Source organism: Panthera pardus, unplaced genomic scaffold (assembly GCF_024362965.1).
Source record: "Panthera pardus isolate Hobbes unplaced genomic scaffold, ASM2436296v1 HiC_scaffold_13, whole genome shotgun sequence".
In the NCBI taxonomy this organism is placed as follows: domain Eukaryota; kingdom Metazoa; phylum Chordata; class Mammalia; order Carnivora; family Felidae; genus Panthera; species Panthera pardus.
This window is the reverse complement of record NW_026526688.1, coordinates 14,698,512-14,721,934: the sequence shown is the minus strand read 5'-3', so window position 1 is coordinate 14,721,934 and position 23,423 is coordinate 14,698,512. Positions and strand designations below refer to the sequence as shown.

Here is a 23,423-nt window from a genome sequence, read left to right as displayed (position 1 = left end):
GAGATAATAAAATACAATGATAAAGAATTTAAAACAAAGAGAAAGGATCTGAATAGACAGTTCTCAAAAAAATTTTTCAAATATACTGATGGCCCAGCATTACCTTGATTCCAAAACCAGACAAAGACCCCATTAAAAAGGAGAACCACAGACCAATTTCCCTGATGAACATGGATGCGAAAATTCTCAATAAAATACTAGCAAACCAGAAACAACAATACATTAAAAGAATTATTCACCATGATCAAATGGGACTTATCAAAATCCGCAAATCAACTAATGAGGTACATCACACTGATAAAAGGATAAGAACCACATGATCCTCTCAATAGATGCGGAAAAAGCATCTGACAAAATACAGCATCATTTCTTGATAAAAACCTGCAAGAAAGTAGGGATAGAAGGACCATACTTCAAGATCATAAAGTCCATATACGGAAGACCCACAGCTAATATCATCCTCAATGGGGAAAAACTAAAAGCTTTCCCTCTAAGGTCAGGAACATAACAGGGATGTCCATTCGCACCACTGATACTCAACATAGTGTTAGAAGTCCTGGCCTTAGCAATCAGACAACAAAAAGAAATAAAAGGCATCCAAACTGGCAAGGAGGAAGTCAAACTTCCACTCTTCGCAGATGAAACGATACTCTACATGGAAAACCCAAAGGACTCCACCAAAAAACTGCTAGAACTGATCCATGAATTCAGCAAAGTCACAGGATATAAAATCAACGTACAGAAATTGGTTGCATTTCTATACACCCATAATGAAGCAGCAGAAAGAGAAATAAATCAAGGAACTGATCCCATTTACAACTGCACTATGACCATAAAATACCAAGGAATAAACCAAATTACCAAAGAGGTAAAAGATCTATCCCCTGAAAACTACAGGAAGCTTATGAAAGAAATGGAAGACACAAAGAACTGGAAAAATATTCCATGCTCATGGATTGGAAGAAGAAATATTGTTAAAATGTAGATACTCTCCAAAGCAATCTACATAGTCAATGTAATCCCTATCAAAATAACACCAGCATTCTTCACAGAGCTAGAACAAACAATTCTAAAATTTGTCTGGAACCAAAAAAGATCCTGAATAGCCAAAGTAATGTTGAAAAGGAACACCAAAACTGGAGGCATCACAATTCTGGACTTCAAGCTAGATTACGAAGCTGTAATCATCAAGACAGTATGGTACTAGCACAAAAACAGACACCTAGATCAATGGAACAGAAGAGAGAACCCAGGAATGGACCCACAAATGTATGGCCAACTAATCTCCAACGAAGCAGGAAAGAATATCTGATGGAAAAAAGACAATCTCTTCAACAAATGGTGTCGGGAAAACGGGGCAGCGACACGTAGAAGAATGAGCCTGGACCACTTTCTTATATCATACACACAAGTAAACTCAAAGTGGATAAAAGAGCTAAATCTGTAAGACAGGAAGCCATCAAAATCCCAGAGGAGAAAACAGGCAATAACCTCTTTGACCTCGGCTGCAGCAACTTCTTACTTGACATGTAGGAGATAAAAGCAAAAATGAACTATTGGGACCTCATCAAGGTAAAAAGCTTCCTGCACAGCAAACAATCCGCAAAACTAAAAGGCAACCGACAGAATGGGAGAAGATATTTGCAAATGACATATCAGATAAAGGGTCAGTATCCAAAATCTACAAAGAACTTCTCAAACTCAATACCCAAAAAACAAATAATCCAGTGAAGAAATGGGCAAAAGACATGAATAGACACTTTTCCAAAGAAGACATCCAGATGACTAATAGACACATGAAAAGATGTTCAACATCATTCATCATCAGGGAAATACGAATCAAAATCACAATGAGATACCACCTCACACCTGTCAGAATGGCTAGCGTTAACAACTCAGGAAACAACAGATGTTGGCGAGGATGTGGTGGGAATGCACTGTTGGCGGGAATGCAAACTGGTGTAGCCACTCTGGAAAACAATGTGGAGGTTCCTCAAAAAACTAAAAATAGAGCTACCCTACGGCCCAGCAATTGCACTACTCAGTATTTATCCAAAGGATACAAAAATGCTGACTCGAAGGGGCACATGCACCCCAATGTTTATAGCAGCGCTATTGACAATAGACACATTATGGAAAGAGCCCAAATGTCCATCAACTAATGAGTGGGTAAAGAAGATGTGGTGTATATATACATAGAATACTACTTGGTGATCAAAAAGAATGAAATCGTGCCACTTGCAACAGTGTGGATGGAACTAGAGTGTATTATGCTAAGCGAAACAAGTCAGAGAAAGACAAATATCATATGGTTTCACTCATATGTGGAATTCAAGACACAAAACAGATGCACATAGGGGAAGGGAAGCAAAAATAAGATAAAAACAGAGAGGGAGGCAAACCATAAGAGAGTCTTAGATACAGAGAACAAATTGAGGGTTGCTGGTGGGGCGATGGGTGGGGGGCTGGGCTAAATGGGTGATGGGCATTAAGGAGCGAACTTGTTGGGATGAGCACTGGGTGTTATATGTAAGTGATGAATCACTAAATTCTATTCTTGAAATCATTATTACACTGTATGTTAACTAACTTGGATTTAAAGAAAAAAAAAAAAGAAAAAAACATACTAATGGCCAGTAAGTCCATGAAAATATGCTCAGTATCATTAGTCATTAGGGGTATAAATCAAAACCATAACGAGATCGTACTTCACACAACACTAACATGGCTAAAATCAGAAGGCCAGATTTGTGGTAAGAGTGTAGGGAAACGGGGTGCCTGGGTGGCTCAATCGGTTAAGTGTCCAACTTCGGCTCAGGTCACGATCTCACGGCTCGTGGGTTTGAGCCCCGTGTCGGGCTCTGTGCTGACAGCTCAGAGCCTGGAGCCTGCTTCGGATTCTGTGTTTCCCTCTCTCTCTGCCCTTCCCCTGCTTGTGCTCTCTGTTTCTCAAAAAATAAACATTAAAAAAAAGTTTTTTAAAGCACAAACAGCCCGAATGCCCATCAGCTGATGAACAGACAGAAAAAAGGTGGTATATCCATATGAGGCGGTATTATTTGGCAATAAAAAGGAATGAGGTACTGATACATGCTGGAAGATGGATGTACCCTGAAAACAGTACGCTGAGTGAAAGAGGTAGTCACAAAAGAACAAATACCGTCTTATCCCATTTATCTGACATGTCCGTAACAAGCAAATGTACAGAGACAGAAAGACGAGTGGTTGCCTTGGGGGAGAGGCGTTAGGGAGAACGGGGAGGGACCGCTAACGGGCACAGGGCTTCTTTCAGGGATGACGACAATGTTCTAATAACCAGATTGTGGTGCTGGAGGCCCAACCCCGTGAACATACTAAAAGCCACTGAACTGCGTGCTTCACATGGGTGAGGTACGTGTTAAGTGGAGGAACCGTGTGGTATGTGAGTTACACTGCATCGAGCTGTGAGCAGCCATTTCCCCACAGTGTGACCATTACAGAAGCACTCTCAAAGGCGACGTCGCATTCCATCATCCTGGGGGCCTGACTCCGGGCCGGCCGCGGGCACGGAGTGCGAGCTCTCCCGGCATCTGCGCCCCCTTCACCACCCACCGCGACGTCCACTCTGGCGCCCTGCACACGGTCGACGATCAGTGATTATCTGACTTCTGCTTAGTAAGCTCTTTCCCCACAGATGATCGAAAATAAACTTGAACTCGGTAACAAGGTTCACAAATGCCAAGTCAGCGATGAACGGCCTCCCCAAATGCCCCTCTGTACGTTTTCTGAAACGTTGGAGGTATGGCTGTTGGTTACAAAAAAAACCCTTTTTCCTGGAAAACTATTTATGGATATTGATGCCACGGATAGAAACGAAGGCCCTCTTTGGCCTTGGCGATTTAACATTTGCAAATTACCCGAGTTCCGAACGGATAACCTGGCAGAGGAATCAAAGACACGCACACAACCGCACAGAAGTATAAATTTAAATCAAAAGGTCTTCCACGGTCACCTAAACCAATGAAGGCTCTGCATCGGTTTATTGTGACGGAAGGACGTGTGAGCAGAAATGAGCGTCTGGTGTCGTCGTTGCTGGGAAGCCGGGAGGAAGGGTGAGCGGTCAGAGGAGGAGAGGACAGTTATGTGAAAGCACGTGGGAGCAAGTGGGCACCGCGGCCATTCTGCACGGTTTCATCCGGTCATACTATGAGCCCTTTCTCCGAACGTGACTCACCAAGTCTATAGGCTCGATTAACGGCTGGTCTGGTCGAAATACGGAATCCTCATTTTCTTCGCCATTCTTTTTGCGAGACGTTTGTTTAGAAGGCAGCAAGTTATACCACAGAGTGAAAATCTCATTGGAAAACGGTAAGTCGGCCAAACTGATCTGAGTTCCAGCCTATGTGAAATGAAGGGGGCAGGGGGAGCAAAGAAGAGAGAAAATAACATGTTTAAATTCATATTTGCTTCCTCTCATACTATTAAGATTATTGGGAAAGCTTGTGTTAGGATTTAAAACATGCAATACTCACGTTCTACAGCATCGGTGGATTTTTTGTTTTAAACCTGAAGATGTCTTATATTTTTAGGTGTGACTAAATAAGAAATAATCCCAATCTAGAGGCCAACCCTGGGATTATTTTGTGAGATACTATTTTGCCAAAACCTAATGACAGAGCATGCAACTTTCTGTACGTGTGGAATTATTCTTAAACGAAAAGACAAAAAATGAAAATTAAAAGAGTAAACGACTAAGCAGAAACCATAATACCTCTCACAATACGCTGCAACGTTTGATTATTACTCCCAAAAACCCATTGTCCACTGTAAAGTTCAAAAACAAATAAAAACTCTATAGCGGTTCTTAAATGAGAGACCAGACAGCAAAATTTTAATTTGGGTAAGTTAGTAGTACATCAAAAAAAGCTTTTACATTCCAGCGAATCACACATATGAGCCAGAATCTAACTGAACTGTATCATTTTTTTTAAAGGAGATTAATTAACATACCTACTAATTTGATAGAGCTCCCGACATCCATATCTATTGCGGTACACGCCTTTCTGACAGCCTAATGAGTCTGTCTGTTAGCTTTGCTTCTTTTTTTTTATGCTCAGGTAATATTATCAAATATTGTTTTCATATAAAGAAAAGGAAATACTTACAAGAAGTCTCTCTACCTTTTAAACTTTGCTCGTCATGAAGCGTGTTTTCGTGCTTCCCATTGTACCGCCAAGGAGAGTCAACCAGAGACCCGTGCTGTTGTTGAACGCACGGGCACACCTCTAGAGGCTCACATCTGACCCCCCTGTGTCACCTTCCTGCTGTGCAACGGTTCTCTGGTTATTATGTACAGTGGTGAGCAAAACTCACTTTTAGTGACATATTAAGTCTTTTGCTTTAGCGTTTAAATATCATATTCCTCTCAACAGCAACACTGAAGTCTTCCTAGAAGCTGCAACGTCAGGGCAGGGGAGAATAATGGGACTACACAGTCAGACTCCCGCCTGATTTCAATCTGTGATGGTGCATTATGCGTGGGGTGCGTTTTGATACCTGGTTCCATCCCTCACCAGCTGTGTGACCCCGGACACACTACCTCGTATGGCAGTTCTTTATCTGAAAGGAGGGTCATCATACCTTTTCCCTAGGACAGCCGCGAGGATTAAATGACAGAACGCATACGGAGCACCGAGCACAACACTCGTGCTGGGAGTAATAAACACGCTCGGAGTGACAGTCGTGACAGAGCTCAGAGTTCGGCTTTAGCCAAAGGGTAGACTGGGTAGGTTTCCAGAAAATCACAGTTAAGAAGCAGATTTGAAAGTTCTCGAATAAGAGGATGAAAGCCAGAAATCACTACTCCAGATTAAAAAAAAAAAAAAAAAAAAGGAACCCATCACTGGGTGTGTCCAAGGCACTGGGCGGATCTAGAGCGGTACGGGGGCTGGCAAACGGCAGCCAGACGGCCATTGTCAGGATATGCAGCCAGAGGTGTTACTTGATGATGGTTAATTGCAACACGACCTACCAGGCATTGTTCACTTTGGTGTTTACTGACAGAGCAGAGATCCACTCTCAGCGTCTTCTGCTGTAAGGCTGTTTGGGAGATGGCCACTCGGAACATGTCGTTGAACAGAATGGATTCTGTGGCTAGATGGACTTTCGTTCGAAACAGACAGCTGACGTCAGTTGAGGAGGGAAGCAGAGCAACCCTGAAATACCTGCGAAGAACAAGAGTAAAACGGATTTCACGCGCACTTCAGTGATCCCAGACTCACAGTTACCGTCTGAAATGATCCGCAAAAGAGAGAAAGCTTCCTGAGCCTGGGAAGACAGAATCCTGCTGTCTTTGTCCCAAAGAATATTCACGCTCAGTGTCACACAAGAGGTGTTTATGATCATTTCCCAGGAATGGAATACATTATCCTACTAGTGAAAAAGAAAGGCTAAGTAGCATATAAGAAAACTTAAAAATTTTAATTGTCTAGCATCACGGAAGTTTCAGATACGACAAACTGTTTTAAGAGGCTTACGCTTTGTAAAATTCGGAGGAAGAGTTCGTGGAAAACAGTAACTTCTAACACTGCCTTCAAATGATTTTTCTAAGCACCCGTTATGTGAGGGTTCACAATTCTTAGAAACAGCGCGAGGTATTTTCTTTTCAATCCCAGAAAGAGAACACCCATTAAGTCCCTCCCCCACCCCCAATTCCAGCCTTGTCTAATTCATACTCTAAAAGATGCCTTTCTCCAATTATGAAAGCTGTAAATTCACGTGCAGGGCCGAGGCACGTCACGTTATTTCCGTATTTGACATTGACACTGATTACGGAGGTTCAGCATTAGTAGACTAGTGGGCCTTGGCCGAAGATATTTCACACAAGCTGTCACTTTTTGCGGTGTCATTATTTGGGCCAAGGCTTTCAGGTACGGGTTTAGGAACGTGGCGCTATGCGTCTCGGCGAAGTTCAGACCAGTTAGAGGAGTGACTGCCTGCGAGCTGGCGGGGACAGGGGGTGGGGGTTGCAGAAGAGCCTGCTGAACTCACTGCCTGAGTGCTGACACGGGTCCTGAGCTGTGCTGGCTGTCACCGTACCTCAGGGGCGCTTTGTGACTCCCTGGGGGGAACGTGAGAGTGACCGGAGTGGCAGCGGCAGGACATTTGGGGAGCCCTGCCCCGACAGGACGAGGTTGAGAAAATGCCTGATCTTGGGCCCTTCTGTGGTTGTCTCCTGGGCTTGTGGGCTGGCTCTCCCTGTTCATAGGTTCGATCCCTGGGGGAACCGTCATCTCCCAGACCCGCCACCCTGAAATGAAAAGGCTGCCAACGCTCCAGTATGTCCGCGTATTTACTGGCAGGGAGAAGTCACAAATAACAATACGAAGCCAGTCTTCCCTGGCTGGACTTCCTAATCTCAGTCCCGGGAAGCAGGCTCTCTGGGGTGATCCAGATACTCCCCAGTAAGCATTCCTTCTTTACTGGTTTTGCTATTAATGCGGATCCCACCCACACCTTGACTCAGGAGGTCCTGTGAGCCCACTCCCCCCTCCCTGGAATCTTATGCCCCTCCGGCTTTGACGATCATTAACACACAGACACCCAGTAGCTCTAATCTATTGCCTACTGAATGATCTCCATCTAGCTACATTTTTATTTAGATCTAGTTTTTTTCTGACAATTCTTAGAATATTCAGGTGTGGTTAAAAGTAAACCCATAGGGAAAGCATCCAGAACTCTTACATTTACTCTATTCAATGTCTTTCTCATTGAGGAATATACTCTATCAATAAGAAAAACATCCACCTGGCTGGGTACAGAGTCTGGGGAGGGGGGAGTCACCCCTCAATAGGACTTTCTTCTTTCCAAGCCCTTGTACTGGCAGACTGAACATATTATTGAGTGCAAGGCTGTAGGACATATGGATTCTGGATTCGAAGTCAGAGGTGCTCAGTTGAAATCTGGCTTCTTTCTGGTGCTCTATAGCCATGGGCTGTTAAGAGAGTCCCTGAAACGCTGACTCCAGAAAGTGTGAATGGTGGTAAAGGTTGCTAGAAATACCTGTCAGGAAACACAGTCCCTAAGCAACAGACTACGGAGCAGTAATGACATCACTTCATTTGACGACGTGAAGTAACTTTAAGAAATTAATGGTCACGGGGAAACGAATACTTGATGTTAAGGACACGTTACACGTAACACGATAAGGTGTTTGGCAAAGTTGTACTGATAAATTTAATCACCACATTTTCTTGTAACAGATCAGAAATTCCCTGCAAACCAACAGCGGTCATAATTAGGCAACCACAAACATTTTAATTAAATTAAAAAAAACAACAACAACAACAACAACCAGGCCCCAACATAGCACAATATAGAATTTCTGACTGTAAAGGGAGATTCAAAAATCTTGGTTCCCAGGCTAATTAACGAATTGGCTGCGTAAGGATCAACATCTAATATGGTTTTTGCACATTCTCCGATTCTTTGTTTCATCCACTGTGGATTAAGACGTGGTCGGCCCGGCCATGTCCTTCTCATCTTTATCTGGATGAACTGCTCGGTTACAACGGACAATTTATCAGACGGGAACAATTTTCAGTTCCCCTACTTGTTCTTTGCTAATTTTACTTACACTTTTGAAGTGTGAGGTATCAGGAAGGCATGGAGATTTCGGAGCTGTGCTAAAATCACCATGAAACTTGACCTTCTGGCATCATATCTGTCAAGAGAGGAGCTGATGAGACCAGGAGAGAGCACAGGCCACTGGTCGCGGCACCGAGTTCCAGAACACCATCCGTCCCCGGGGGGCCTTCCCTTACCTGAGTCCGATCTGCACCTGGGCAGTCTCCACGATGGTGACATCCCCTTCACTGTACAGAACATCTTCAACTTCACTAGGCCTAGGGACAGGGCGACAGCGGGTGTAGGGGACCCATTTAGGAGCAGGGGTATTGACCGTGATGGTTACCGTTTGCCACTTAATGATTCCGAATGAAAACCTGAATTCACAGCCCTCCGACACCACCCAGTGGACCTGACCCCAGCGAAAGCTCACTCTTTTAAATCTTTCTTCACCTTTTCGAGAGCAGTCTGCTTCCGAACCTTGAGGGGAAAGACTTCCTGATGCCTGAGACTTTCCTGAGCCTCCTTGGGGCCCACCACACCCCGAGACATACTCTAGGCTTTCAGAAAGACACAAGGAACTTCATGTGCCATTTGGGTACTGGCCAACACCTCCAATATTCTCATTAAAATCAAGTTTTAGGGGCGCCTGGGTGGCTCAGTCAGTGAAGCGTCTGACTTCGGCCCGGGTCACGATCTCACGGTTTGTGGGTTCGAGCCCCACGTCGGGCTCTGTGCTGACGGCTCAGAGCCTGGAGCCTGCTTCGGGTTCTGTGTCTCCCTCTCTCCCTGTTCCTCCTCCGCTTATACTCTCTCTCTCTCTCTTAAAAATAAATAAACATTAACAAAAAAAATTTTTTAATCAAATTTTAAGTCTCCAAGCGGGTCAGGTGGGAGGTTTTTGGTGTACAGAAATTTTCAGGCACCTCACCTCTTTAACACTGACGACCCTTACCCCCTCTTAAGGGCCGACGACCCTTACCACTGCACGAGCGGACTAAGGGCGCTGGTGCACTCACAGTCCAGAGTCCTCCCCCCCGCCCCACCTCCGTGCGCAGCAATGAGGACATAGGGTCACCGAAAAGCACTCCCGCTAAGTCCTTACTGTTTCACGAAAGCTTCGTAGACCCCGCTGTCTCCAGCCACAGACTCATCGGACACAGCAGCTGACACGCAAGCACTTTTCTCCCCAAGCAAGTGGATCACTCTTCTTTTTGGTAATGATTTTTCCACATCTAGGGAGGGGCGAGCGATAGTTCCTCTTAGGATTTATCATTCAGAAAAGTTAAGTATAAAACCACACACGCGGTTTGGTCACGAGAAATCCAAAACACTTCCTTCCACCTGAGACTCAAGGACGTTGCCTTGTGAATCAACAGATGTAGCTGATTCGAGGCACCGGGACTTCTCGGGACGCCGGTTAGTTTGGTCGTCGTTGGAGAGACTACGGTTTTTCTCTGTCCTGACGGACGTGAGGGGAAGGGGCAGACGACAGACACCCTCCCTGGGCCCTCGCCTCTCTCTGTCACTGCAGTCACCACGCACTCGGCAAGGAGGCCGCGTCCCTCCAATATTAAAGGTGTTTCTGCAACAGAGGGTATCTAGTACTCAATGGCAGATAGGCTCCTGCCTCTTTTGCCCTCCCCTTCTCTCCACAGGCCATATTCTGCGTCTCTCACAGAAGTAAAAGCAAAAAAAAAAAAAAAAAAAAAGTCTTTGACTTCTAGAATTCCTCACCGGCTAACACCGTTGAAAAAAACTTTGTGCCACTGAATCCTTAGCACCAACTACCACTTAACTTTTATCTCTAACTCATATTCATACTCTGCATCCTGCAGTGAGCAAGAAGCGTTCATTTAAAGCTGCGATCCTATGTAATAAGCAGCAAGCCTGTGGAGCGCTTTCATCCTCCAGCGAGGGAGCAGGGATCAGGACTCGTAGGCATTTCGCCCCCCTTCTGAGTCGTGACTTGACATCTTGTTAAGATGTTTAAGTTTTACGGCTTCAGATTACAGGACTGATTGCTGCATTTCCCCTTTTATTTCTGGCGGTGGGAAGGCTCTTTCCTCGATGACGAAGTGCCGCTCTCCGACCCCCCCCCCCCCCCTTTGTGAGGGGTGAAGGTGACGGCATGATTTATTGATTACCCCCAGGAATAGCCACAGCAGCTGAAATTGACTTTGACCATGACAGAGACCGACTGGAAGGACTTCGTCGTCATTCCGACGGGGTCTCTGTCCTCCGGCAGGACGTGCATAAGGGAAGTCCGACTTCACCTGCGGAAGACTCCAGAGTGGTGAGGGGGACGAGCCGTGTCACCACCAGGGGCCGCCCGCCCCCGCAGGGAGGGCGGACGCTCCCTGAGAGGACCGAGTGCTGGCGATCTGGCCTGAAGGGGATTATTAGCCTTTACGGTTAAAAACGTGCTTTTTAGTTGTCTTCGGCACCGGATACTCTTCACAAATAAAACTCTCGGACGTAATTCTTTTAGGGGGACTTTTTAGTAGCAGCTTTCCGATCGAATATGCGTTTCAAAGCTAAAAGCCGTGTCCCGGAAGCTTCCGCGACACTGGGCTCCGGACACAGACTTCGCAGACACAGCCGCAGACCCAGTGGCAGGAGCGAGGCTACGGCCGGGCAGGGGCCGAAGGACCCAGGTGGGCTCGGACCCCGGGCGACTGTCGGGCCGGCCTCCCTGCCCCGCCCCTGAGAACTGAGTGTGGAGAAGAGTCGCTAGAGAATTCCAGACGCACAAAGAGGGCAAAGAGCCGCAACGCTCGAGACCCTTCAGGTCCAAAGCACAGACGAATGGCACAGAATACACTCGGCTCTCCTCTCTTGCTTGGTCTTTCTTTCATAAATTTCAGCGTGTTGTGGAAGGAGCTGTGCTTGGCGCGGTTTGTATTGTCTCTGGTGCCACGGTGGTATTAATCACGTGAACTCAGAGCCGAGCGCCGGCGCAGGGAGATGCTTTACAGGTGCTATGGCACCCGTCCTCCCAGGACCCCACGAGGAGGACACTGTGTCACTCCCACTGTGCAGGGGAGGAGCAACAAGGCGGACGGCCTGGGTGAGGCGCTCACGCTCACTGCACCGAAGTAAGAGCGCAGGCCCGAACCGGCTCCGGGGCCAGAACGCAAGGCCCACACACCGCACTCCTTTCCGGGGGGCAGGAGGGCGGCCCCACGGCTGGCTTCTGCTCCCTCCTGGCCACTAGGGAAACGCCACTCCTGTGCTTCTGGTCTCTGATGCTGATGATCTGAGTGAACACGCGACTTGTAACTTTGGCTCCTTCCAGGCAGCGCCGCACACGCCACACCCGTGTCCCGCGTGCCCTGCCTCTGCCCCTGCTCCGGGCCACCAATAGGTGGCGCTTCGGCCTTCCGTACTAGAAACCACACAAACGCGTTGGATCTGCCTCTCTCTTTAAACGTCTGAGTTGGCCAATCCATTCATGCTTAGAATTCTTAGGACCAGAAGTACAAAACAGTCTTCTCGAAACGGCAGGAAAATGCTTGTAAAGAGGCCTGTCCCCTCGCGTGGGGGCACGAGGTAGCCGAGTGCAGATCGGAGCGGGGCTCCTGGGGACCAGCACTGGGGCTTTTCTTTCACATTCTGTTCCGGGCGAGCTCCGAAACCCACCGTCCTCCTCAGGCCACAGCTATGGTCATTTGCCAGCAAGGCAAGGCATCTTGTTTCCTTTACAGCCACACCGAATATATGGAAAGCTTCCGCCTTGCAAAGGGATACAAACATGAAAAGAAAAAGAATTCGATTCTCCCTCTGTTTCTGTGGCTCAGTGAGAAGTCAACGGGCAGCTCCTTCCCCGGGCTGCAAAAAGTAACGTGGCCACAAGATGGCAGGGTAACACCGGCACCTCGGAACCGGCTTTCCCCAAATTAACTTGAGGCAGAAAGGGAGAGTCTGGCACGAAACAAAAATTGTATTTATATAGAACTCCCTGAGCAGTCCAAACACTGAACCCCGGTACTAATTAGCTGGTATGCTAATTGCCTTGGTTTTAATCTGTTTTAGACCGACTTTTAAAAGAAAGCCCTCTTCTTTGCCTTGCTATTTCAGAACGAGAACCTATGTGGAAGTTATGACGTGTGTTCACAAAACATGTTCCCAGCCAGCTGCCACCGTACAGGGGGTTTCTGGACAACAGGACAGATACTTAACGATTAAGTCTATTAAATAGGGAAAGTGACTTTTAGCTGTTAAAGAAAAAAATGTCTAGTCCGGGTATATCAATAAAAACTCCTCCTCGAGTGAAGCCAAAATGAATTCGCAGCAGACAGAGAAGGGGGCCAGCACAATTTGTTTATGTGGAAAACGTAACCCTCCTGTCACTCTTCTGAAAATAATTAAGAGGGAAAGCGTGGAGGCAAAGGTCTCGGCTTACCTGCAGTTCCTTCATACAACGGCTCCCGGGAGCATTCGCTGAGGTCTTTATCCTCGGCGAGAGACTGGGACGCTCCTCCCGAGTTCGAGTCCAGCAAGATCTGATTGTCACCGAGGCCAATGTCTGCAAAATGGCTACTCAATTCACAGTCTTCAAAGTCAGCAGTGAACCGATGGAGAGGGACATCGTGGGAAGACATGGGGAACGTGCCTTCCAGAACCAGGGGGGAGCCGGGAGGGGACAAGGAGGAGAGGGAGGACCGTGAGGACAGGGACGTCACAGACTTGGGGGCCTCAGTCCGTGGGGGAGTGTGGCCTGTGGCTGTGGCTGCCGCCCCACAGGGGCCGCTCTGGCCAGGCTGGCTGGGGGACTTGACCACCTCGTTTTCATGGATGGTGGTGATGGGTCCAGAAGGAATGTAGCCGCCTTTCTCCTGCAGAAGGAGGTCCAGTTTACACTGATAATCCGCGTCTACCTGGTCGCTCTGGCCGGTGTAATAGAGCTCTCCGGAACTGAGGGAGCTGAGCGACCCTCTGCTGGAGGTGTTCAGAGATCCCCGGCTGGAGGCCAGGGAGCCCAGGCTGCTCCCGGACGACACGGACAGGGTGCTGGCAGAGAGGCTGAGGGGGGGAAGCACTCACTGTGACGCCTGGTACGACACGCAACACCCAAGCACCGTGCCCTCCGGCCCCTTCGGCCCCCCGAGGCGCCAAATAACGTCATGACGGGGGCCGGGTGGGGCGGGGGGTGGTGGCTGCCACTATACCACCTATAGCCTTGGTGACTCCTGAGCACTTTCAAGCTGGCTCCCTGAGTCCTCTCTAAATAGCAGTTCTGTTCTAATTTCCCTGTTGCAAAATTAAAAAAGAAAAAAAAAGTGATAACTACCTATTGATAAATCTACCTGCACAGATACCGAGAAGCAACTACGCAGTTTAATAATGTGGAAGGGGGAGGGGCGCCTGGGTGGCTCCGTTGGTTGTGTCCAACTTTGGCTCAGGTCACGATCTCACGGTTCGTGAGTTCTAGCCCCACGTCGGGCTCCGTGCTCAGAGCCTGGGGCCTGCTTCGGATTCTGTGTCTCCCTCTCTCTCTGCACCTCCCCTGCTCATGCTCTCTCTCTCTTTCTCAAAAAATGAACACTTAAAAAAATTTAAAAAAATAATATTGAAGGAGGGGAAAAAGCATAACTGGTAGAGTGTTAATGCAGTTATTCTGCTTAAAGAATAAAGCTTTTAGTCTCTAGAGAGGGAAAAGGCAAGCTTATAAGAATAAGGGGGTTGCACACAAGCCCGTCTCCCTGTCCGTTCCTCTCCTCTGTGGGCACACTGAAGGAGCGAATGGACAGTTAATTATTTGAAGGCAAGTCATCCCCGCCCTCCCTTTTTCAAGGAAAAAGGGAGGTGGAGAAATGTGTCCTTTTCCTAAGTACGCACTCATAGCTAAAACAGATCTTCTTCCCACAACGTATTTCACACAGATTCCACATTGTGACCTCGGGGTTCGTGGGGAAAAAAAAAAAAATCTATGCAACTTTAAATTTGATCATCCAAGTTTCAGCTGTACTGGCATCACTATTTTACTTACTTTCAAAGAGTTGACCAAAGTCATCAAGGGTGAACCAAAACATGCCCGAATGTTCTTGTTCCCTCAAGGGCCGAACAGGCTTACCTTTTCAGTTGGGAGTGCAAATAAGTAGTTAATTTAGTAGTTTCCTCAAGTTTCTGTAGCAGCTCTTTCCTTCGCTCTTCCAAATGCAATCTGGAAAAAAAGAAACAAATGCATTTACTTCCATGTAATTACGCTGAGGCGTGGAAACCGAAGGAAAAGATTCTGATTCCATAGACGTTATGTACCACGAGGGGGAAATCCCAATGGGTCGGCCAGAGAGAAAACAGAAGGGCAGCGAGGAGTGAGGTGGGCATCAGAGTCCACAGCCACGCCAGAGGAAGAGGGACACCTAGCCCGAGTCTCCAACTTTACTGGGAAGTTTAAAACTTTTGATAACCTGCTATTTTCTTAAATGGATTACAAAAAAAAAAAAAAAAAAAAAAAGCCTCTGTGCCCTTATGAGGTAGAGAAAGACAGCGAGGAGGAAAACCACAAACCACTAACACAGATTACAAAATCCTTCCACAGGCCTGGGACCTGGGCTTAAATTACTACGACACTTGACAGGAGCGACAGCCAATCTGTGAAGGACCATTGTGAGGGCTGGAATTGACAAGGACCGTTCCGGACTAATATTTAGTGACAACAATTCCAATCTTACTTGGATGAGAATTTCAGCGATTAAGAAACAAATTAGTCCATATTGCCAGCGTGAGCTCATTTGGGCTTAACAGTTTAAACAAGGAAAAGGCACAAAAGCGATTTCGGTTCCTACCGTAACGCATCTCATCGCCTGTGCCCGTTACCGTGAAATTTCATCCACGTTCAACCGAACAAGTTTAAAAAAAAAAAAAAAAATTCGAGGGTTAGAGAACCGTGTTTTTGACTAAGTTATTTTAAGACGTTAACGGGCCTGTGGTCAGTGTCAGCTGAAGGACTTCAGACGTCCCTGGCCTGAGCCCGTCCGGCGCGGCCAACCACGGCAGAGTGGGACCCAGAAAATCACCGGGGTTTCCAGTGGATTTGCTGCTGTGAACCGTGTGTCCTTAAACGAGTCACTTTAGTCAAGGGGTCCCAGTTTTCTCCTCTGCAAATCGGCGATTAAAATCCTACTGTGTCTGCCCGCGAGGGCTGTTAAAGGGATCAAATGCAGTGATGTACGAGAAAGTACTCCACAGACATCAAAACACATGCTTTTTGTTCAGAGCCTCAGCATGCCTTGCAAGGTGGGGATATAAAAATTAGCGATTTTTTTTTTTTTTTGGAGAAAGAGAAAATCTCCCTAATTTCTAACCTCTTTGAAATGTATGTTTTAGGCAGTAAGGAAACATGCCCATATTTTATTTATAGCTATCTGTCCTTTGATGTGTCACCCACACAATTTTATTATATGTTAAAATAAAAAAAAAGCAATTCTTGTCATTTTGTTTAGCACTTCAAAGCATGATAAATTCTTAATTCCCAGCTTTCAAAGGTGTATTTCGAAAAGGAATACAGTCCCTATTTTTTTTTAATCTCTTAAATATAAACAAAAACTCAACAGGGGAGAAAATGAATATGAATTAGATTAACTGAATCAGAAGGTATAAAGGTCTGAGAAAGCCCAAGAACCTACCCAAATCCATGTCTTCCGAAACAGGAGAAACATTGTTAGATAAGTTTTAAAACTAAATCCTGCACGAACAAATGAAGGCTTTTCCAGTGTGTTAAGGAGGCCTCGGTATGACATAACCGTGTTTCCTGCGAAATTTAGCATCCAAAGCTTTCCGCCTCTCAGGCACAAGCGACGGCCCCATTGTGGCCTCCCCCAGCCGACTGTGAAGGCCCTCTTAGGGTCACTTGAACCACTGAGACCTGGCCTCGTATTCTTGTTTGCATGCTCCCCAGTCAGACCCGAAGCTCCTGGAAGGCGAGCCCCAGGTCTGCCCAGGCTGCCTGAAGACACACCCTTGTGCTTGTGTCTTTGCTGGGAGAAGCACAACGAAGCACCTGGGAGAGTCACAGAAGCCCTTCCCGTGGAGTGGCCGTCCTCGGTCAAGCACCTGACCCTCGTCTCTGAGGGAGTCACTGAAGCCCGCAGCCTCCCTCAGATCCCAGGGGTCCTTTGTAGGAAGCGTTCTCCCCAACTTCCTCTGGACCAGGGATAAGAAGAAACTGCTCAGGTATCAGCTTCTTCCCGAGGGTGCATCCCAGGCTCCGCGAGCCCTTCTCCAAGCTGAGAAAGGGTCATTTCAACTCGGCCCCTCCCGCTGGTCCACACTCTCCATTCCTCTGCTCTACACAAGACCCAGGCAGGGCCTTCACCCCGCCCTCTCTCTGCCCTCACGCCCTGAGAGACAGAAGCACCTGCCCGGGGCCCCCTGATGAAGACTACCCAGAACTTTCCACCTTGGGAAAATGTCACGCCATCTATACAAGTGAGCCGTTCCTTTTCCGTTAAAAAATAAATGACACTCATACCCCCACCTACTTGCTTTAACATTTGTTCAGAAGCAGAGACAAAAACATTCATATAATTAAGGAACAACGAAGACACCTCGGCAAGATTTAAGACGAGATTTGTGAGAAAAGAAGGAGCAGTGTTAAGATCTTATCAGCTGCGGAAAAGCACAGAAGTTTTAGAATTTCAGCAGCTGTATGGAGAGAATACGGAAGCTGTGTGAGAAATCCTAGACGCCGTGACGTTTTTCATTTGAGAACCATTTCTCTCTGCTGCTGATCCCTCACAGGGAGGTCTCCCTCTTCCCAAACTGCTTTGCTGCCCTAGGTGGGAGCGTCCTCGCCTCATCTGAGTGCTCTGCCCACAGAGTGGTGGTGCTGGGGGTCTCTGGGGTCACGAAATTCAGGAGAGTTTAGCTCCTTCAGAGATGTAAATTCAGTCATGGCTCAGAATCTTGCCTGAGGCCACCCCCCCCAAATGATGAGAAACCCACAACATAAATGGAAAACGGGGAGAGTTGGGGGGACCCAGAAGTGGTTTCTTTGACGGCCATGCAGATGCCAAGGGGAGGCTGAGGGGTTTCGTACTGGTGAAGCAGTTTGTTCTATGATGAAACCAAGGCTTGTGCGGTCACCCTTATTTCCCGGAAGTGTCTCCGGCCACCACCTGCTGTAGCACCGAGGAAGCCCGCTGTTCAGAGCCACCCTCTTGCCTTCTAAGACACCTGTTTCAGTTCAACAGTAACAATAAGCAGAGCAGAAATACTCTATGCACAGACAGTAGAAGGAAATAATGCAGAAGTGGAAAAGGTGACAGCGCAGGGGAGTAAAGGAGAACCGACAACAACAAACTCCAAAGCCGACCCATCTGGGTCTACTCGGGCAGCAAAAGACTCGGTGCTCCCAGAGTGCTCCCTTCGGCAGGTGGCTCTGCTCTTTTGGACATGGGAGACGCTGGGCCGTTTTACATCCAAGGACAGCAGTGAGGAAAGTTTAAGTTGCTCAAGCAAGAGGGTGTTAGTCCCCTCAACCTCAGACTACGACATAATGATGGAGATTTGCTTCTGGCCAACAACATACTCCGAATATAAAACATACACACTTCCCTTCCTGCTAACATTAACATCCGATTGTGGGAGACAGGGTCACGCGGGTATCCTGAGTCAGGAGGAGAGTCAAACTGCCTACTCCCCATCCGATACAAAACCCAGGGCTGGATCTCACTAAATTGGTAATTTTTTTTTATGTATTTCATAGTTCCTCTTTCTGAGGGGTTCACACCTACTGTTTCTGCTGGGATCTGGGCAGTTACTTCCAGTTATTTCTTGGATTATGTGCAAGCCAAAGTACGAAAGCCAAAGCCTCGGCGCTTGGGAACAAACTATTTCTAATGCTACTTCGTTAGTCATTTTTGAAGTTCTAGCTCTAATAAAAAAGACAAACAAGACGCTACTCCTGTAAAAGATGATTAAAACAAACACACACCTATTTTCTCTCTCCCAGAACAAACGTAAAGGCCGTGGAGGGGCCCTTCCCAGACACACACCACAGACAATGGCTGGGACGCACTTGGCCCCGTGAGGCATGTGTCATTAGATAACACTCAGTAAGCGTGACACAGGACGCAAATACGCTTGCTGCTTTGTGTGTGGGCCACACAAAAACTACTCATTCCGTCCTATTCACTGGTGATTATCAAACTTTTACCCTAGAAATTTAAGACCTGTAAAGACGGACAGGACATCAAGGTAGTTCAGGAATACAACGGGACTCTGCCTTCTCTCCGGAACTTTTTGTTCCTTCTACTCTTTGTTGGGTGTATCTTTCCCTGGCCGGCCTCGCTGACATCTACCTTTGGGGAGAGCCTTCAGCCGGCACTGCTAGACAGAGATGTCTGAGCAGGAGGGGAGGAAAGAAGCGGCAGGTGGGCAACGAGAATTCTTTCAGGAATGTGAGGTGCAGAGGCTTTCCCTTCTGACGCGTGTGCCTGCTCCGTAAAGCTGTGGCCAGGCATCCTCTCGACCGGCATTTAACTCACAGAAGTCAACTCTCCCCAGGCGATTAAACTCGGGGCTGGCAAGTCCACAGGCCAACACCTACCCGGGAACGTCAGCGGTTCTCCTTCCTACTGTTTCCTGCGCCACACTTCAAATATTTTGATATTATGTAGCCACACAACCTTAAGGGGACAAGGAATTAGAAGGCAAGAAGCCAAGAAATTAAAAAAAAAAAAAAAAAAAAGGCAGTTGGATAATGGCTGGGTGTCTTAAAGTTACTTCCAGGTCACTTGAAATTATGTGAACGTGACCTTCCTTCCTGTCATTCCGGGACAGGCACTGCTCCTCACCTGCTGGCCTAAAGCGCTTGCTGGTGCAGTGATTTTTTTTTTTTTAACTTTTTTTTTTTAACGTTTTTATTTATTTTTGAGAGCGCGAGACAGAGAGTGAGTGGGGGAGCAGAGAGAGAGGGAGACACAGAATCGGAAGCAGGCTCCAGGCCCTTAGCTGTCAGCACAGAGCCCGACGCGGGGCTCGAACCTACAAACCACGAGATCAAGACCTGAGCCGAAGTCGGACGCTCAACCGACTGAGCCGCCTGGACGCCCCTGGTGCAGTGGTTCTGAAAGGCTGCACGGTCCACGGCTGGAATAGGCGTCCGTCCGACCACGTCCGTCAGCGAGGCCTGGACACGGGGCTCCTGGGCACAGCGCCTGCCTGATATTCCCGCTCACACAACTGGCTGTTTTACGTGGAGTGGTCAACTCCCACCCTCCCACAGAAAGATCGGGAAACTGCTTCAAGTATTTCCCTTTACATCTTCACCTGCTTCACAGGAGGGTTTCGACCGACAAACCAAATCCAAGGAACCTTTTGCGACCTGTTAAGACACCCAAAGGGAGCAAGTTGTCTTTGCCTTGTGAAATGAAAGGCGATAAACTTTTGCATTCCTGTGAGTCGTAAAACCCAGAGTAGGAAGCTTCAGTGGCTCTAACAGTCCAGATAATCTTTCTTATCAGGGTGCAAGAGTTTATAGCCATTGTTATCACACGCAGTCAGCGACGTGCTGCATTCCTGGTTTTATGTCCACATTCCTTACTTATTCAACGTCTGTCGCGGCAGTTCACGTTCCCAACAGGGGAGCTGACACCACGGGGCCTCAGGAGGGTAACGCTCCACCGCCCTACAGAAAGAAAGGCCCTGGGTGCCGGGGCTCGGGCCACTAAGGACGGCCGCAATGCAGATTTGCGGAGACCGGGGAACGGGCACCCGGGCGCGGGAAGACGCACCCCCGGGGGCTGCCGGGCCCGGGGCCCCAGGGAGGAAAACGAACCTTTCGGTCAGCGCCCGGCTCGGCGGACCCCTCACGGACAACAGCTCCTCCTCCAGCCGCTGCCTGGCGGCCTCCAGGTGCTCCAGTTCATCTTGGGTGCGTTTTTGTGGCGTGACAAACTGCAGCTCCTTCAAAAGCTCTTCTTTCTCGTTAATCAGCATCAGCTTCTCCTTCTCGATGTCCAGCGCCCCGGGCCAGGTCTCACTGTCCAGTTTTGACAGTTCGATTTTCAAGTTGGCCATACTAAAATAAAGCGATAAAGAAGAGGGGCGCACAGACTTAGAACTCCCAGGAAAGGGAAGACACAACCCAGCCAAGGCTGGGGGTCTAGATGCCCTCCCGACTCTACCCGGTGACCCTCCCCGGGGTGGCGGGGGGGGGGAGGTGATCGCCTGCTGGGAGGCAGGTAAGAGCCGCAGCCCGCCCTCCAGCCCCGGGACGCCCCACACCTGGCTCCGGTCTGCTGCGTGTCCCTCACCTTTAAGACACAAGTAAGCAAACCCGCCTAGCTAAAAAGAAGAGCGAAGGTCAAAGTACACCGAAGCTTAAAAAGCAGAGAGCGCTGGGAGCCCCGGGCAGGCCCGCCGGGACGTGCGACTGCCTGGGTAGGGTGGCAGGAGGGATACCCAGATGGCTTCCGTTTAAAAAAAAAAAACGACTCAGGTAAATGATGGCTGCCGTGACATCACTATAGGTTTTGTTCCTCTGGGGGAAGACGCTGTCCCCTAGTAAGATGGGGGTCCCCGGGGTCGGCTGGGGGGGCAGCCGGGTTATCAGCCCGTCGGGGAGGACGCGGGGAGAAGACGGAGCGGTGGCTTGGCTGACCAGTATTACAACAAAGTGGATCCAGCAGGCTCCGCGTCGCCAAGGGAAAGGGAGCAGCCCTGCCTCGCCCCAGGCCTCCTGCTGCCCGGAAGCTGTGCACTGTGACATCGGTGCCCACGCCGCTTACGGAGCACTCATGGAGCCAGCACCGCAGACATCCCTGCACTTGACCCGGTTTCCCTGAGTATGCGGAAGCCGTCCAGGAGCACGAAGCTCCCAGTGGACCTTCGCCGGCACGGGCAGCCGAAGCGGCTCCACCACGGTGACAGCAGGTGGTGGGGTGAGGGGGACAGGGGTGGGGAGAAGGGGGAGGAGGAGGAAAGACCAGCAGAGGGGAACTTCACTGGTTTCATAATTTTGCCTGACCTCCGATTCTACTATGTGTACTGCTTAACGCTAATTGGTGAAGTTAACTTCTGACTGAACCAGAATGTTCTGGGGGCGTGTGGGGGGCTCAGTCGGTTAAGCGTCTGACTCTTGGCTTCCGTTCAGGTCATGATCTCACGGATCGTGAGTTCGAGCCCCGTGTCAGGCTCTGTGCTGTCAGTGTGGAGCCTGCTTGGGATTCTCTCTCTTCCTCTCTCTCTCTGCCCCTTCCCCCCCCCCCCCCACAAAGTACATAAATAAACTTAAAAAAAAACGTTCTGACCATCTGAATCAAAGAACTTGCTCTGTGGCACCGTGAGGACCATCAGGACTATTCACGAGGTAAATGGCACGTGGCTGTTTTTGACCACGAGCGCAACATCAAGGTAAGTTATGAATGCAACTGAGGTTAGCACAAGGAATCTATATTCTTATTAAAAAACAAAGCTGGATGGTTACTTTGGATGCTGTTACAGCACATACTGGAATATGAGAAGTAGATAGAAAGGGGGTATTTTTTTTTTTTTTTTTTTTTTTTTTTTTACTTTTAGACAGAAGAAGTTGTAGAAGGAAAGGAAAAAGATGAACAAAATAATGTTTTCTGGACAAAGATGGAAGTAGTTCCACAGTTTCTGGTTTTAGTTTAAAAAAAAAAAAAACACAAAAAAAACTGCCATCTTAAGCTGGCCCTGCATATACAACGTACTTGTGATTTTCCCCCACTATCTGCACTTCCCATAGATGTAACATCAGCTTTAACCACAAAACCGTACACAACTGTCTCAGCATACTAGAAAATTAATCATCAAAATGCTAAATAAGCATGATATTATTAGCTTCATTAAGCACAGAAAACAAAGGCTGGAGGAGAAAACAGGTTTCAGGGAAATACAACCCGCCTCTTTACGTACTCAGAATTGAGGAAGAAAAGCATTTTCAACATATGCACAAGCCCTCGAGATCTACCCTCTCATCAGCATCGCTAGTAACTTTAAAATAAAACCCCAAATGGTAATAGGCCAGCAATGCAACCAAGTGGGAAAGAACCAATGTCTTAAGTTCTGATGTGACTGACTTAACAACAGAACTGGGAGCGACGACTTAATGAAGGAAAGAAACGCACCTGTTACTTGCGTGATCGGGCATTAGGTGGGTCTTGAATTTTATTTGGAAAGAGCACACCAAATCTGGGGAACGAGACATGATGAAGATTTCTGGGGACACCCAGGGGAGAGAAGAGCTGTGTATAAACTCCAGATGGAATAAACTGTTAGCAGCAAAAGTAAAGCGAAAGTTCAAGCTGATCCAGGGGAAGCCAAGTGGAGCCCCAGAGAACCCAGGGCATGAGGCGTGGTTCTCCAAAATTAATTCTGAGTTACGGCCATTCTCCTTCAGAACACCAGATACAGAACGCTCTTTGTTTACAACAGAGCCCAGGAGTTGTGGCTGCTAAGGGGTTGGTGTGCTCACAGCTGGAGGGCCGCAAACACCATCCACCAGAGGCTTTCACATCACCGGGCCACGAAACCACAAAGCAATCCTCAATCCTTATGGTGGAGGGCAAGGCATGGCCTGGGCACTGAGAAGCAGCCAGAAAGTATACCGGATTTTTCAGAACCTCAGGAAATGTAAAATCTGACAAGGAAAACTTACAAGCATTAAAATCAGCTGAGTGAAATGTTCAGAGAGACTAAGTGACTTGTTCAAACTCACACAGTTAATAATTTGTGGAACAGAGCTTAGTTAGGGTTTTTTTTTTTTTTTTTTTTTTTTTTCGGTAAATCAAAGAACCCAGTAATAGCAGTAACAGAGGCTATAAAGAGGGAAATTCTGCATTTAGGCA

The 23,423-nt window shown here is 47.9% G+C and overlaps 1 protein-coding gene across 5 annotated transcripts in view; it reads right to left on the bottom strand.

The window, feature by feature from the left end:
• WWC2 (WW and C2 domain containing 2) overlaps positions 1-23,423 on the bottom strand; it is a 208,037-nt gene that overhangs the window by 39,983 nt on the left and 144,631 nt on the right. For all 5 annotated transcript variants that reach the window (XM_019422330.2, XM_053900828.1, XM_019422332.2 and 2 more), the window contains 8 exons: positions 20,390-20,632; positions 14,681-14,770; positions 13,010-13,629; positions 9,710-9,839; positions 8,802-8,882; positions 8,615-8,701; positions 6,011-6,203; positions 4,214-4,378 (listed from right to left, as the gene is read on the bottom strand). In XM_019422330.2, coding sequence (XP_019277875.2) covers positions 4,214-4,378; positions 6,011-6,203; positions 8,615-8,701; positions 8,802-8,882; positions 9,710-9,839; positions 13,010-13,629; positions 14,681-14,770; positions 20,390-20,632 — 1,609 coding nt within the window. The remainder of the gene's footprint in view (positions 1-4,213; positions 4,379-6,010; positions 6,204-8,614; positions 8,702-8,801; positions 8,883-9,709; positions 9,840-13,009; positions 13,630-14,680; positions 14,771-20,389; positions 20,633-23,423) is intronic.